General features: G+C 47.5%; 2 protein-coding genes and 1 long non-coding RNA gene across 14 annotated transcripts in view; 1 reads left to right on the forward strand and 2 right to left on the reverse strand.

Annotated features, from left to right (window-relative positions):
• LOC102258472 overlaps positions 1-1,460 on the forward strand; it is a 2,120-nt gene extending 660 nt beyond the window's left edge. The window contains exon 2 of the long non-coding RNA XR_314269.2: positions 895-1,460. This is a non-coding gene — a long non-coding RNA (uncharacterized LOC102258472). The remainder of the gene's footprint in view (positions 1-894) is intronic.
• The window catches only part of WBP1L (WW domain binding protein 1-like), a 58,400-nt gene extending 54,713 nt beyond the window's left edge, over positions 1-3,687 (reverse strand). The window contains exons 1-2 of one of the 2 annotated variants that reach the window (XM_014549396.1): positions 3,043-3,687; positions 520-657 (exon numbers count right to left, since the gene is read on the reverse strand). In XM_014549396.1, coding sequence (XP_014404882.1) covers positions 520-522 — 3 coding nt within the window. In that variant the 5' untranslated portion in view covers positions 523-657; positions 3,043-3,687. The remainder of the gene's footprint in view (positions 1-519; positions 658-3,042) is intronic. The other variant, XM_005878225.2, reaches the window with a different exon arrangement.
• A 4,505-nt stretch (positions 3,688-8,192) lies between these two features.
• The window catches only part of SFXN2 (sideroflexin 2), a 50,204-nt gene continuing 42,065 nt past the window's right edge, over positions 8,193-16,331 (reverse strand). For 7 of the 11 annotated variants that reach the window (XR_001364433.1, XR_001364438.1, XR_001364434.1 and 4 more), the window contains exons 5-12: positions 15,139-15,214; positions 14,759-14,844; positions 13,151-13,211; positions 12,752-12,818; positions 11,896-12,135; positions 11,512-11,561; positions 9,219-9,861; positions 8,978-9,064 (exon numbers count right to left, since the gene is read on the reverse strand). Coding sequence is in view for 4 of the 11 variants with exons in the window: in XM_005878236.2 (XP_005878298.1) it covers positions 11,410-11,561; positions 11,896-12,135; positions 12,752-12,818; positions 13,151-13,211; positions 14,759-14,844; positions 15,139-15,214 (682 nt within the window). In the remaining 7 variants the exon portion in view is untranslated. The other 4 variants (XM_005878235.2, XM_014549403.1, XM_005878234.2 and 1 more) reach the window with 4 other exon arrangements.

A 16,331-nucleotide genomic window follows, 5' to 3' on the forward strand; every position in this document is an offset into this window, starting at 1 on the left:
AAACAATTCAATGTAAGTGTGGCAGAGGAAAAGTAATGCATCTCTAGAGATTTGTGCCCAGAAGGCCATTGGTCGAGTCACTTCATGGAAAAATACTTTTTTACTAAATCTTTATTTTAGATGATATAGCCAGACTTTTCTGGTTAAGCCTAATCAAAAAGAGAAAAAAAGAAATCTATGTATCTCAATCATAATTTAACTGGAAGAGACAAAAGGCCAAGGCCTTACTATTTGGAGACCTTACTGTTTTTTTTTTTTCCTATGGATTCAAGGACTCATAACTGAGTTGCAGTAACGTATAGGAGAGTTAAGTCTAAGTTCCTAACCACAGAAGTGAACTAAGCTGATGAACTTTCCTGGGCCAGGATAGCCAAGAAATGGCTGTTCCAGGGCAGAGCTATTAAGAGGGAAAGCAAGCCACCTAAATATCATGTTTTTCTTATATTAAATGCATATTTTAAAAAAGTTGTACTTAATAGAGCCATTTCAAGGGGGGAAAATGCAATAAGGTACTCACACCATTTCAACAAGGAGTAAATGTGGAGAGTCCTCCTCAATTCAGAGTTAGCTGGAAGTCACTTGTTGAAATAAGGACAGTGCGTACCTGAAGTAGGTCCTGGGCCAAAATGGTCTCTGAATCTTTTACTTTACTGATTTCTACAAGCCAAAAATCAACAAAGACCAAACTGGCTAAATTGTGGTAGATTCAGAGTTAATAATTATATAACAGCTTCCGTTCCAAAAGTTAAAATTCAAAACACAAATCTCACTACAGATATACTAGTACAGTATCTCTGACAAAGAGACAAGGCATTAAGTAGGGGTGGAGGTGTATGGGGGAAGGGGTCAGGAAGAGGGAGACCACTCATTACAGAAACCTTCCCTTCTCTGCAGGAACTGTAACCACATAATAGCTGCTGGTCAGTGCGTCCATCCAAATGGAACAAAGTACAAAAGCCACCCTGTCCCCAAAGTAAGCTTTGGAGGTGCCAGAGAAATGATAAGAAAATGGCCTGTGCTCAACAAACTGCAATTGGGAAATGGCACTTGAAGATCCTCTCCCACATTTTCTCCCAGGCTTGCATGACATGGTAAGGAACCTCCACTTGCCATTCTTCCTCCTGCTAAAGAAATGGATGTTTCCCACCACTGACTATGAGGTCTACCCCTCCTCTCCAATAGGGTGAGGCAGTCCACAGACCCTGGGCACCCATCTCCGAAGGCTCAATATTCCTAAATCAACCCTTTAGCAATGTTATTTATTTATTACTAACTGGGAAACAGCCTTTGGAGAGACAGAAATAGACAGGTGCAAAGGAAAAACAACAGTTTGTTCTATGTTTTGTTCTGTCAGCATTTATACTTAATTTTACCAGTCCAAATGGTGGTAACTTTTCTAATGGACAAAGAAAATTTATTTCTCCTGCTAGTTTGATTTTTAACTGGGAAAATAAAGAACCCCAACAAAGCCTAACACGAAAGAGTTCCGACCTAGGAAAGGGAATATACTGGCCCAGAAAATGAGCTCTATTACGTTCACGTGTTATTTCTAATACACATAAAAATACTCTGAAGAAAAAAACAGGACACTTCAACCGAAAAATGAATAAGCAAATTGTGGTATAGCCATACAGTGGAGTATTACGCAGCCATAAAAAATAATTAAGTACTGGTTCATGCTACAACATGGATGAATCTGGAAAACAGTATGCTAAGGGAAAGAACCCAGACACAAAAGGCCACACTGTAGAATTGCATTTATATGCAATATTCCGAATAGGTAAACACATAGAGACAGAAAGCATATTGGTGGTTGCCAGGGACGGGGGAAGTGGAGAACAGGGGGGGACTGCTTAATGGGTAGGGGGGTTCTCTTTTGGGATGTTTTGAAACTAGACAGAGGCGGTGATTGCACAACATTGTTAATATACTAAATGCCACTGAATTTTTCACTTTAAAATGGTTACATGGTTTTAAATAGCTTATGTGAATTTCACCTCCTTTAATCTTTAAAATAAAGAATACTAATGGACAGAACAAAGATGCATACAGCATGTAAATCGACAAGCCCGTGAACTCCTATGGGAAAGATAAGTATGTTTGCTGGGACTCTGCTTCTACTCTTGATCACAACGCAAGGTTCAAGTGCTAGGGGCTGTATAGATTCTGCCATCATGTGTGTGTCTTTCTGAAAAGACAGGGAAGGGAAGAGAAAGTGAAGAAAATAGAATGGGAAAGCCTTGCCAGACGCAAGCAAAGGAGGGGTGATTACCCCTAGTGCACCCCACCCAACTTGGCACCAGGAGTAATGCTCCCATTAAGGTTTCGAAACGCCAGCCAGAGCTGGAATCAACACAAGCAGCTTCTCTGCCTGGATAAAAAGCCAGCCACCCAGCAAGAAGAGCTCCATTTGGGGTGCTCCAGGAGGCTAGCCCCGGTCAGCGTCAGCGACGGGCTCTCCCCGGCCGGCCCGCCGAACAGTCAAAGCTTATTGGAACCCCCCTCCTCAGGGGTCCCGGTCCACTGCATCCCACCTGCCTCCCAAGGGTCCTGCCTCCAACCACGACTAAAAATGGTGCCCTCAGAACTTGCCCCTGTTCCAGCCTGAACTAAATACCCTCAGCCCCTCCCCCCTCTGGCTGGCTCGGGAGCCCACGGACCCGACCCCCGCGGACGGGCACGCGGCGCCGCTGCTTGGAGACTTGCTCCACGGGGAACACGAATGCCCCCCACATGCCCCCGCCTGGCACCACTGTCCCGGCCCACCTGACCTAACAGCCGTCTCAAAGGCCCGCACTCGCTTGGCACCACGCCTCTGCCGACCTGCCAGAAACCAAAACAGGTGTCCCTCAGCGACACCCCGACGCCCCCCGAGGTCCTGGCCCCTCCACGCATAGGGGTCCCTCTCCGGACCCCTCAACTCCTGGCAACAGCACTCCCTCAGCCCCTCCAGCTAGCAGCGAGGCCGTCTCCAGCCTCCTCCAGCCGGGCCTCGACGACCCCCAGGCTCCCAGCCGGGCCCGGACGCCCCCTCCCCCTTACCTGCGGGGGTTCAGCCCTGGCTGACAGGGGGCTGGGCAGCGCCTGGAGGAGCAGGAGCGCCATGCCACCCAGGAGCCTTCTCCTCTCCATCCCCCTCCGGCTCCTGCTCCTCCGCCACGGCGCCGCCACCACCCTCCTCCTCCTCCCTCTCCACCTCTTTCCTCCTCTTCCTTCTTCCCTTCTTTTCCTGTTTCGCTCTCCCCTCCCGCTTCCGGCTCGGCTCCACCCCGGCCAACACACCCTCCCAAACACTGGGAGGTTCTCCAGTTCCAGCGCTTCATTGGCCCCTGCCCTGCGTCCATTCATCCAAATGTCTGTCGATCAAAGCTAAGTCCCGCCCCCTACTGAAGTCCCGCCCCGTGAAGACCGAAAACTATAAGGATCCAGCCAATGAAAAGTAAGAGGAAGCTGGGCCATCTTGGGTGCTGCGGGCCGTGTCAATGCGGAGTGTCGGAAGCCGCTCCGGCCGGGGGCGGGGCCTCCTCCAACGCGTGGTATTGAAAAGTCTAATCGGATGTAGCCATCTTGAGTGTGGCGGAAGTACTAGGTTTCCACAGTTTAGCGAAGAAAGAGAAAGAGTGTGATGATTCGAAATGGTGTTGGCAAATGTTTGTTTTGTTTTTTAAGAAGGTAGCCGGGCGCTCCTAAAGAATAAAACAACTGCAATCTAAAAATGTTCTGATATCTTTTGTCTTGAAGCACAGCCTCAGTACCAGGGTCCCTCTGCTGGTCTCAAACTGCCCAAGCAATAGCTTGGGGCCACTGGCATTTCCTAGGAGACAGTGCCTTTGCCTGAGGCACAGTGCTTTGTCACCACAAGTTCCAGGGACGAGATTCTAGTCCCTCTACCACAAAAGTAGCTCTGAAATCCACCCCAAAGGCTTTCATCCATGTTCTCCTCTTCTGGCTAAACACAATGGTCTCCTTTCACACACCACCACAAGGGTGCTCTACCACACACACACACACACACACACACACACAACACCGTTTTTGTCTCATGGCTTTCCCTCAGTGGATAGAGCATCCATCGGCCAGTGGACTGAAGAGTCCTGGTTTTGATTCTGGTCAAGGGTGCCTGCCTCGGGTTGCACCTACCTCGGATTGTGGGGAGGCAATCAATCAACGTGTCTCTCTCACATCGATGTTTCTCTCTGTCTCTCGCCCTTCCCTTCCACTCTCTCTAAAAATCGATGAAAAAATATCCTTGGGTGAGGATTAACACCCCCCCCCCCAAAAAAAAACAACCACCTCCCTACAGGATATATAGTCCAAACTTCTCAGTATGGTCCTGTGTCCTGATTTCTGCATACTTCTCTTTATCTCACCTACCACCCACACATTCTGCTCACACTGGTACACTTAGGAGATGCTCAATGTGCTGTGTTACACAATACACTTAACTTCGTTTACACACTACACATACAAACTCCTAGTTCCCACCCCCTTGTTTCTTCTTCCGGATTCACATAACACTCCCCCCACAGCGTATCTAATCTGGATCTGCCTGGCTGACCCCTCCTACTAAATTTGCAGCTTTTTGTACAGCACACCAAGTCTTACTCATTTCCTAAGAAATCCCTACAGCATCCTGTACAGGACCCAACTATGAACTTAATCAATGATAGTAAAATGACAGAGAAACCAGCTACCTGTAGCTGTCATTTTCCTCTCAAAGCATTATAGAGTCTGGCCCTATGCCTGAGCCCACAGGGAGTTTGTTCTTGGCTTAAATGGTGGCAAAGTGGGCAACAGGTAAGAGTGAAGAAAACTGGTTTTGCCCCAACATAAGAATATCCATAGTTCTGCCTCTGTCTTGATCCTGCTTTCCCAAGTGCTGCAAAAGGTGACAAGTATTTTTGTCAATCTCAAGTTTCTTAGCAATTTATCTACTCCACAATCAAGCTCCATAGGGGATAAATAAAGATTGAGTACTGAGACATATGAAAACATGCTCTAAGTCACTAATCATCCAAGAGATGCAAATCGAAACGACAATGAGGTACCATCTCACACCTGTCAGACTGGCTATCATCAACAGATCAACAAACGACAAGTGCTGGAGAGGATGTGGAGAAAAAGGAACCCTCTTGCACTGCTAGTAGGAATGCAGACTGGTGCAGCCACTGTGAAAAACAGTATGGAGTTTCCTCAAAAAATTAAAAATGGAACTCCCACTTGACCCAGTAATCCCACTTCTAGGAATATATCCCAAGAAACAAGAAACACCAATCAGAAAGGATATATGCACCTCTATGTTCACAGCAGCACAATTTACCATAGCTAAGATTGGGAAACAGCCTAAGCGCCCATCAGCAGATGAGTGGATTAGAAAACTGTGGTACATTGCTCTAGCCAGTTGGTTTGGCTCAGTGGATAGAGCATCAGCCTGCGGACTGAAGTGTCCCAGGTTCAATTCTGGCAAGGGCACATGCCCGGGTTGTGGGCTCGATCCCCAGTAGGGGGTGTGCAGGAGGCAGCCAATCAATGATTCTGTCTCATCATTGATGTTTCTATCTCTCTCCCCCTCTCCCTTCCTCTCTGAAATCAATAAAGAAATGTATCTTTAAAAACAAAACAAAACTGTGGTACATCTACACAATGGAATATTACACTGCTATAAAAAAGAAGGAACTCTTACCATTTGCAACAGCATGGATGGACCTGGACAGCATTATGCTAAGCAAAATAAGCCAGTCAGAGGAAGATAAATATTACATGATCTCACTCATTTGTGGAATATTATGAACAACATAAACTGATGAACAAAAATAGAACCAGTCATAGAAGCATCGAACAAACTGTCCAACCTAGGAGGGAAGGTGGGGAGTGAGGGGGTAAGAGATCAACTAAAGGACTTGTATGCATGCATATGAGCATAACCCATGGACACAGATTGGGGGGGTGAGGGCATGTGCTGGGGGGGTGGGGGCAGCAGGGGAGAGGTCAATGGGGGGAAAAGGAGACTCATGTAATTTTTAAAAATTGAGTACTAAGCAAGGACCCAATTATTTTCATACAGAGGGTCTTAATCCTGGCATCGAAGAGTTACAGAGGCCATATAAAGGCCAGGTATTATCATCATTAGGAAACCCCAATGGCTTCAATTTGGCAGACAGGATTTTGTCCCAACTTCCCTTTCTCCCTTTACCTGAGAGCTCAAACTGAGCTACTGGACAGGACAAACACTTAGTCTGGATTAGCACTGCCCACACCAAGGCATTTTAGTCACTCTCACCAACTTTATTTCCACACCCCCCAAGAGCCAATTGAAAGAAAGCAGAGGCCTTACAAAATGGCGCTGAAATGCAGTCTGAGTGAATACTTTTCAGAGTGCCTCTGAACTGTAGCCACTACATACTCCAGACTTTTCCGAAGAGTAATCATCTGTGAAGAGAGGAGGAATGCCAGGAGGCTTAAGAAACTGGGAAGGAAAGGGAAAGATGGTTGGTTTTTGAAAGAACATCAGTGTCAAACTGCTTCTGAGCTCTGGTAAGGATTTCCCAATTTGTCTTTGGAAGTGGGCAAAGCTGAAGCCAAATCTCTTATCCTAAGAAAACTAACTCAAAGATACAGACCTTTCTGCTCCAACAGCAGCTAAAATCAAATTGTACATTATAACATGTATGAACTTTGAAAACATTATACTAAGTGAAAGAAGCCAGATACAGAAGGCCACACACAGTGTGATTCCATTTATATGAAATGTCCGGAACAGGCAAAACTAGAGACAGAGAAAGTAGATTATGGATTGTGAAGGGTTGGGGCTGGGGGATGAGGGGAGTGACTTAATTCATAGTTTCTTTTGGGGGTAATGAAAAAATTCTGGAATTAGATCATGATTATGGTTGTACAGCTTTGCTGAGTATACTACAAATCACTAATTTGTACACTTTAATAGGATGAATTTATGTGAGATGGATTACATTTTAATTTTTTTTAAATAGAGGGAAAAAGTAAATTGCAGCCAGTATTATGACTGCAGAATGGAGGCCCTTCTCATTACAGCAATGGTCCTTCAAGTGTAGTATGTAGAATCACCACTGGAAAATTACCAGAAGTGTAAATCCCAAGGCTCTGCCCCAGACCCACATAATTTAAAAATCTGGAAGAGGAAGCCATATGAACTGTTTTAACAGGTGCTCCTGGTGCATTTTTTAGAGCTATTTTTCCAGAGTAGAAAAAACTTTTTGCGTAAAGGACCAGAGAGTAAATACTCTAGGTTTTGCATGTTACATGCATTGGGTCTCTGTCACATATCCTTTTCTTCCTTTTTACAGCCATTTAAAACCTTGAGCCATGGTTTGCCAACTCCTGCTCGGGGGCAACACAGCTCCCATTCTGGGAGCTCTCTGGAGCTTCCAGCAGACAGGTGGGGTTTTCCCTTGTAATAAGGTAGATGAGCAATGGCTTCCAGGCTTCGGACAGGTAGGTTCCCCTTAAAGTTGTTGCCCTCCCTCCAGGCCAAGGCCAAAGTCAGTCCAGATCCTATTTTCCATCCAGGTGTTATTAACTCAGCTGCAGACAGTTCGTTGTGCTTTGAAGAAATTTATTCAATTCACAGTGGTATCTTTGAACAGTCAGTAAATTCTACTAGACAAAGCTCAGACAGACACTGACCCCAGGTATGCCACAACAGTCCCCCAAGGAGGGTGAGAAATCACCTACAGCAGCCAAGTTGGAAAGGGCAAGTGACTGTGCTTTGCTGTGTGTCCTTGAAGGCTCTTTGGTCCTGGCTGGTTTTCTCTTACAGGCGTCCAAATAAACTTCCCTTTCCTAGTCAGTACACACCAGTCTTTGGTATTTAACCGAATGGGCTGAAGAAGGGAGGTAGCCAGGAAATTATACCCATTACAATGTGTGGTTGATGCCTACATAGATCCTTTTTACTCACAGTTAGTAGAATTATCTTTTTTTTTTTCAAGGTGACCAGAGCCACAGCCATTCTAGATGTGTGTGTGTGTGTGTGTGTGTGTGTGTGTGTGTGTGTGTGTGTGTTATTCATTTCAGAGAGGAAGGGAGAGGGAGAGATAGAAACATCAATGATTAGAGTGAATCATTGATGGGCTGCATCCTGCAGGCCCCCTACTGGGGATTGAGCCCACAACCCAGGCATGTGCCCTGACCAGGAGTCAAACCGTGACCTCCTGGTTCATAGGTTGATGCTCAGCCACTGAGCCATACAGGCTGAGCAGAATTATCTTTTAAACACAGAAATAAAATCAGACATGATTTTAGAGCAGAACAAAGTATCTATAGACAGGGCTTGAGCACCATGGAACTCTGCTGCCTCATACAATGACCTTTTTTCAGCACTAAGAACTCCCAGGTGTCTGATAAAACTCAAGGTTAGCAGCACTCCCAAAGAACCTTTTTGACAGGGGCAATGAGGAGAATGGGGTAGAGTGGAGATGAGCCCCAACACAGACCAGCCCTCCCTCCCCCCAACACACATACTTCCTGCGTTAGCTAGAACTACATGGGTAAAGGTTTCATGGCTTGAGAGAAGATGACACAGAGGGAAGAGAAAAGAAGAGTAGGAACTTCTCTTTGTCCCAGGGGTTCTTCCCAATCCTGGTTGGTACCAGAATCCCAAAGTTTTCCTAATTTTTCCAATCGGTTTGCTGAATGTCTCCCTCTGGTCCCAGCAACTTCTCCCAGAGGGGGCCTCAGCTCCTGGTTTCCATGGGATGGAAGGGGGAAGCAGACAGAGGACTTGGTCTTCCGCCCCTTGTTCACTTTCATCCCCTGGAGCCCAATAAACCAAGTGCCTGGGTAGAAGCATGAGGAATTCTGCTGCCTCATACACCCCCAAGTACACCGGAGCCTTAGGCCCTGTTGGCAAAGAGGAATGAGGGCACAGGCAGCTAAGGAGGAGCTGGTGAATATTGGTATAGACTGGTCCTTGCTGAGGCGGGACATTTAGAGACCCTTATTGAAGTAGACAGAAGGCACAAGTTCTCCATACTTGGCCTTGATGGTGTCTTGGAGCTCCTGTTCCAGGTAGGAAACGGGCAGTTCACTGAGGAGAGAGAAGAAGGTTATGAGTATGCCACCTAGACAGCAGCAAATTACCCTTCGATACCAACTCGAATACCACCTCTAAAAAGCCCCTTCCCCATTTGTTCCTTCAGAATTAGTAAGAGCTACTGTACAACACAATATGTTGCTTTTACCTCTACTCAGGCCTGTCTTCCTTCTCCCTGGTGCTCAACTTCCACCTTCTCCACAAGATTACAGGCACAGTGCTCGGAACACAGGAGACATCTAACAGATGACCACTGAGCTAAGAGCACTAAGGAGGGGGAGAGTGGCATCTCCTCGGAATATATTCCAGGTCTGCATTCATACCTGGTCTCCTGGAACAAGTCCGTCCTCCCACCGACCTGATGCTGCCCTTCCATGACATGGTGGATGAAGAGGTTCAATTCATCCACCCTCTGGCAAATAAGAGCCAGAATAAGGACCTGGGTCCAGCCAGGGGAGATTTATCTAATAACCCAACCAGCAGGACAGAGTCTCTTGTTGTTCCCCCACTTTCTCTCCAAGGCAGCCCTTGCTGCCCTGGAAGCAGTTCATCCCTTTGGAGACGTGTTCTGGCTTACCATTCACGCAGAGTAAAGAGGCCCAGAGTTTAGGCTGACAGGCACTTGTCCCTGGACAAATGCTGCCCTTCTTGCCCCTCCCTCTCTCCTTCCGGACAGCAAGCAGGGCAGGGAGAGTAGGGACAGGACATTTGGTAAAACAAAGGAAGGAAGGAATAGCTGATACCATATCTGTGGGAAGAGCCCACATGCCACTGGCACCATGAAGACGAGGCTGGAAAAAAGGAGAAACCAAAGCATTAGGGGGCGTTTCCCCACAGGCCATGCCTGAGCCCCCTAAAGGATGGGGGAGATGCCCATTCACTCGGCCTCCCTTCCCAGCTGGCTCCATGACTCCTCTCCCTTCAACCCTTCTCCTGGTCTCTAGGTGCCAGGATACTCATTCTAGCACGGATTAAAATCAGCCAGCCTCCACCCCTCATCCCTTACCCCGATCCACCCCTGTTGTTCAAGCACATGAAGTCACTAGGGAGTGCAGGCAGCAGCCCTTAAGACCACATGCATCCACTGAGATGCAGGGAAAGCAGTGAGGGGTGTGAATCCAAAGGCCCTGCTCCTCTATTCACTGAACATCTGGACTGTTGGAGAACAGTAAGGGGCAGGGTTGATCAAACTTCAATGTGCATACAAATAACTCCAGGGGCTTAGAAAAATGCGATGCTGACTCAGTAGGTCTCGGGAAAGGCTTGAGAGTCTTTACTTCTAACAAGTTTTCAGATGATGCAGGTCCAGGACCATGTCTCACAGGCCTTGGGAGTCTAACAGACCTGAGTTCCTATCACAGCTTTGACACTTAGAAGTTGTACAGTCTGGGGCACGTTACCTCTGGGCCAGCAGAGGGAGGACAAGAGTGTCTGCTTTGCAGCGTCACTGCGAGGATTCAATGCAATAACAACCTATGTGCAGCACCCAACCTGTGGGAACTGCCCACCCGTGGTAATTCAATTAACAGAAGTTTAGCATGTCGCCGAGGACCAATCTCAGCTCCAGCAATTGGGCAAGTGTCTTCATCACTCCAAGCCTTTTGTAAAAGAAGATGATGGCATCTATGCCTCCAGGGCTGGGGAAATTAAGTGAAATTATAGATGTGCAGCACTAGCACAGCGGGCACATTCAATATGTGTTAGTTGTTGGTGCCGTCATTAGCCCTGTAGTCCTGGGAAGCATGATTAATGGTAGGACATGTCCAGTCGATGGCAGGCACCTAAGAATGCTGCCATGACGTGGTTTCCTCCCGTGCGAGGTTGGGATGCTTGACAGCCCCAGGCTGTCTCACATTTTTTGTCTCTTCGTGTATTTTATCTATTTATTTTATTGAGATATAATTGACATGTAACAATGTGGAAGTTTAAGGTGTTGATTTGATACATTCACATATCGCAACATGATGATCTGAGTGTTAGCTAACACCTCTGTCATGTCGCATAACTATCACTTCTTTTTCATGGTGGGATTGTCTCTTTTTTTTTTCTTTTGAAATAAAGTTGGTTTTTTTTAAATTTTCATAATTGAGATTTTATTGTTTTGAAATAAAGTTTTTATTGCTGATAGTATTACAGATATCTCCCATTTGTCTCATCATTTTTGTCTCTTCTCCAGACTGAAGGTCAGAGGGAAGACCCTGGGACAGGAGGGTACCCAAGCTCTCTGCCTTCCATGCGCATGTGTGCACAGAGCCTAGCTAGCCTGGTTTCCTCCAAAGAGATGAGGTGAGAGCGCTCTAGATGGATCACAGGTGTACTGAGCTCCAGCGCTGTGGAAGTCAGGCAAAGGAGTGCATGTTCTTCAACACAGGTGACATAAGAAGACAGACCTTGGTGCCCCAGCTACCACAGAACCCAAACCAGGAAAACATGTTACTCACAAGCACCCACACAGCATAACCTGCAACGGCGCATGCAGGACCTTGACTTTCTGCACAAAAACAAACAAAAGGAAAACCCGCATGGGACTTACATACCTTAAGGTGAACCCCACGCCTGCCCCGCGACCAACCAACCAGCCTCAGGTCTAAGACTGCTGGCCTTGACGGAGAGGAGAAGGGCTCTCCTTGCTCTCTGTAGACAAGGCCAAGCAACCCGCTATGTTGTCTGAAGCGGGCAGCCAGGGGGGACTGGGATGATGAGCCCTACTTCAGTGAGATGAAGACTGGCAGCTAGAGGGAAGGAGGAGAGGACCAGGAGCTCCCAGGCACAGGTGTGGTGGGAGGACTCTGGGCAGGGAAGAGGCAAAAGGAAACCCCACTCACCTGCATGAAGGGCAGTTTCTCCAGCCTTTCCATGACGATTGGCAATAAGACTGAAAGAAACCAGGGAGAAGCCGGGGGGACCTGTAAGACTCTCCCTAAGACCCCTTTCCGAAGTCAGATCAGGGACTGAATGATTCTCCCTCCTTCCACAGAAGCTCCAGAAAATACTTTTCATTTGGGAGAATGGCCACTCTGGCTGGTCCCCCAAGTCCCAGCAGAAGGGTGCTTCCCAAAGCACACCTGCAACAATAGAACACGTGCCCAGGCCCAAAGTGTCCTCAAAACTCAAAACTATCTCTGAGAGCTCATGTAAACAGACTTTTTATCTTCCCCTGTAACATGCCCCTGCTGGAAGCACAACCAGGGCAGGGGATTCTTTTTCGCTACCACTGTCTCCCCGGCACCCCACACTGTGTCCAGTACATTGAAGGTACTTAAGAAATATGTGCTGAATAAAAATAACTTAAAAAGTCTCATCAGCCCTAACCGGTTTGGCTCAGTGGATAGAGCGTCGGCCTGTGGACTGAAGGGTCCCAGGTTCAATTCCGGTCAAGGGCATGTACCTTGGTTGCGGGAACATCCCCAGTAGGTGGTGTTCAGGAGGCAGCTGATCGATGTTTCTAACTCTCTATACCTCTCCCTTCCTCTCTGTAAAAAATCAATAAAATATATTAAAAAAAAAAAAAAGTCTCATCAATTGATGTTCCAAGAACTACAGTGTGGTTCTCCTGTGGCTTTCAGCACTCAAGCAAACCAGTATGAGAAGCATCGCTGTAGAAGCTGAGGTCCCACCTCCCACCCGAAAGCTGAGTGTGGCTGAGGCCTCTATCATGTGCTCCAGGGGCCCCCATCTTACTCATGCCAGGGGCTGCCATGGTGATCCGAGAAATAACCACTTGGGTGATGCCTATGGCCGCAGCTCTCTGAGGGCAGAAAAGAGCAAGTTGTTAGGAATGACCTTATCCAATATCCACGGCTGGGCCAGAGTCAGGGTCACAGCCAAGTCTGAGCTGGTAAAGGGGCAGGGATGGACCTGCCAGGGGCTGAGTGGCTTCTCCCAACCTTCACCTACCCAGCCAGCTTCAGGACTAGAAATGAAGCACAAAGGACATGAGAAATGTCCCAAACAGAGAAATGTGGGGGGAACTGAGGAGAATGAGAGTGGAGTCGGGGAGATCCTGCTCTGACCACTAAGGACAGGACAGGGTATGAAAGGGAGTTCCCTCCTCCCACCCAAAGGGAGACATCTGCTCACCCGGGAATGACCAAGCTCATTGTGATTTTTGTCCTTCACGGAGATGCCTTGGATGAGTTCCCTAGACACAGACAGGAGATGCTGGATTTGCGAAAGGGGTGCTGGGAGCCTGCCAGCCATGTGACACACCAGGGGACCAAGGCCAGGGGACCAAGGCCAGGGCGCTCACGCTCTAGGGAGCCACCTCCGTAGCCTTGCCCTGTGACCTTCCCCTGCACTCCAGCGAGTGGTATCTGAAGTGATCTAGGGCATTGGCTAAGAGAGCTAGTCCTGAGCCCAGAATGCCTAGGTTGAATCCTGAAACTGCAGAGTGTGTCTGATCATGAGCAAGTCCCTAATCCTTCTAAAGACTCAGTTATCCTCAACTGCAAAATGGAGACAATCCTGACACCCGCTTCATAGGACTCAGTGTTTTAACAGGAAAATGCCTGCAAAGTGCTTAGTCCCGTGTCTGACACGGAGCGGCTGCACCACAAACAGTAGCTGCTCTGGTTATTATTCTCAGGCCAGTTCTTGACAGTATTCGCCCCAAAACCAGGTAGATGGCTGGGACTTATTCATTTGATGGAAAGGAGAAACAGGATGGGGAAGGGAGAGAGTAGAGGAGCAATGTGTATGCACAGCTATCCCGTAGTGTGCTCTCAGCAAGGGCAACGTGACACATTTCCACTTACTAGCTGCTCTAAGAAAATGTGGCTGTAGAAATTGGTGATGATGATGAAGGCAATGATGACAACAGCAGCAATAAAAGCTAACATTTATATAGCACTTGTTATGTTCTAGGTGTTATTTTGAGGACTTTACATCTATTACATCATTCAATTTTATAACAGAGGAACATCTATGCTTTCTCTAGTCAAGAAATAAGAACTGCCCTAGCTGGCATGGCTCAGTGGATAGAGTGTTGGCCTGCAGATTGAAGGATCGCAGGTTCGATTCCGTTCAAGGGCATATGCCTGGGTTGCGGGCTCGATCCTCAGTAGGGGGCGTGCAGGAGGCAGCCGATCAATGATTCTCTCTCATCATTGATGTATCTATCTCCCTCTCTTCCTCTCCCTTCCTCTCTGAAATCAATAAAAATATTTTTTTAATTAAAAAAAAAAGAAATAAGAACAGAGAGACACAACAGCTTTCTCCTTTTAACTACTCTTAGAGCTGGGTACCTGGAAAACATCGACCTATTCCTCCGGCTTCTTTCAAAGCTTCTTGGCTCTGTTCTATCTTTGGACACCTCGCTCTGCTGCATTTCATTCTGTAAACCATCCCCAGGGCTTTGGAAGTAGGCAGTGCTCACAACTTAAATACAGTTGCAGTTGAAAGAACATGATTGAGTATAAAATGCACAGGCTTATGTCTCCATCCCACACTATCCAAAAAATGGCTCCCACATACCCGTCACAGATTAAACCTAAATTACCCGCCACTCGTATTGGAGTGGCCATCACTATTAGAGTAGCCGATCCTCAGGGACCCTTCAGAGGCACAGCCTGGCAGCCTCCCCCCACATCCACCCCAGCTCCAAGAAGCCACCCACTGCCTTGGTCTCTTGCCTTGGTTTCCCTGTTGACCTTGTGGCTTGTAAGGAGGAAAGGGGACCCCTGTACTCACTGCTGTCGCATCATTGGGATATTGACACAGTTAGCAGCAGCTACAGCAGCAAAGGGCACCCAGCGGGCCACCAAGGGTGGAGCTTTCTGTTGGAGAAAAGGAACAATGGGAGTTGTTGAGGCTCGCTGCAAGGTGAGAGCGGAGGGACTTACGGACTACAAAACAAGGGCTACTGCCACACACCCAGACACCCATCTGGGAACCCAAACTCCCTCAGAGGCCTGAGAAAGACCAACCTGGGGACAGCCCTGCTGCATTTCCCACTATTGGGCTGGGCTCTGGTTACACCCCAACTCACCCAGCCTGGGGCAATGCCTAGTTCTCCCTAGGACTTTGCTGCCCCCTGGTGGCCACCATGCCCACAGCAGCCCCAGGAGTACCTTTGTCAACATGTTCATGCTCACAGCAGTGGTCACCGCAGTAGTTGTGGCTGTGAGGTAGGAAAGGGCCATCTGCCTAGTGGAGGAGACAGGTGCTTAGGAATGGGGAGCCCTTCGGGCTGAGAGTAAGACCATGGCTTGAGTGAGGAAGACTGGACATGAGGCTTCACACCTGAGAAGCTCATGTGGTTTGTCCGTGTCATCTTGTAGCCTCACCCTAACTCCAGGTGATCCAGCCCCCTGGGCCTCCTTTCTGCACTTTATTTATATTTAATTCAACAAATACTTACTGAGTGTCTATTATGTGCTATATATTGTTCCAGGTGCTTCCTTTCTGTCCTTTAAACACACCCAGCTTTTTCCTACCTCAGGATCTCTGCACTCCGCTGCTCCCTACCCAGGGTATTCTTTCCTGGGCTCTTTCTTTTCTTTTTTAATATATTTTTATTGATTTCAGAGAGGAAGGGAGAGGGAGAAAGAGATAGAAACAAAAATGATGAGAGAGAATCATTGATTGGCTGTCTCCTACACATTCCCTTCTGGGCATCGAGCCCAGGCATGTGCCCTGACCACGAATCCAACCATCACCTCCTGATTCATAAGTCAACGCTCAACCACTGAGTCACACTGGCTGGGCTCCCTGGGCTCTTTCATAGCTAAATCCTTATCCTTCAGCACTCAGCTGATACATCAACTGTATAGGGAGGACTTCCCTGACCAGCCTATCTACACAGGCACCTCTCTGCTGTTCTCTATCTTGTCACCTGTGTGTTTCCTAATGGTGACAATCTGAGATTATTGTACTTGTTTTCTTAGGAAACCTTCAATTCTACAAGAAGAAGGACCACAAATGCCTTACTCAAATGTATCCCCAGCACCTGAACCATTCTTGGCATATGTGTAGAATGAATGTAGAAGAAATACTTTTAGAATGAACACATTTTGCCCTAGCCGATTTGGCTCAGTGTATAGAGCAGGGGTGGGCAAACTTTTTGACTCGAGGGCCACAATGGGTTCTTAAACTGGACCGGAGGGCCGGAACAAAAGCATGGATGGAGTGTTTGTGTGAACTAATATAAATTCAAAGTAAACATCATTACATAAAAGGGTACGGGTTTTTTTTTTTTTTTTTTAGTTTTATCCATTTCAAACGGGCCGTATCCAGCCCGCGGGCCGTAGTTTGCCCACGGCTG

This window comes from Myotis brandtii, unplaced genomic scaffold, assembly GCF_000412655.1.
Source record: "Myotis brandtii unplaced genomic scaffold, ASM41265v1 scaffold550, whole genome shotgun sequence".
Taxonomy (NCBI): Eukaryota; Metazoa; Chordata; class Mammalia; order Chiroptera; family Vespertilionidae; genus Myotis; species Myotis brandtii.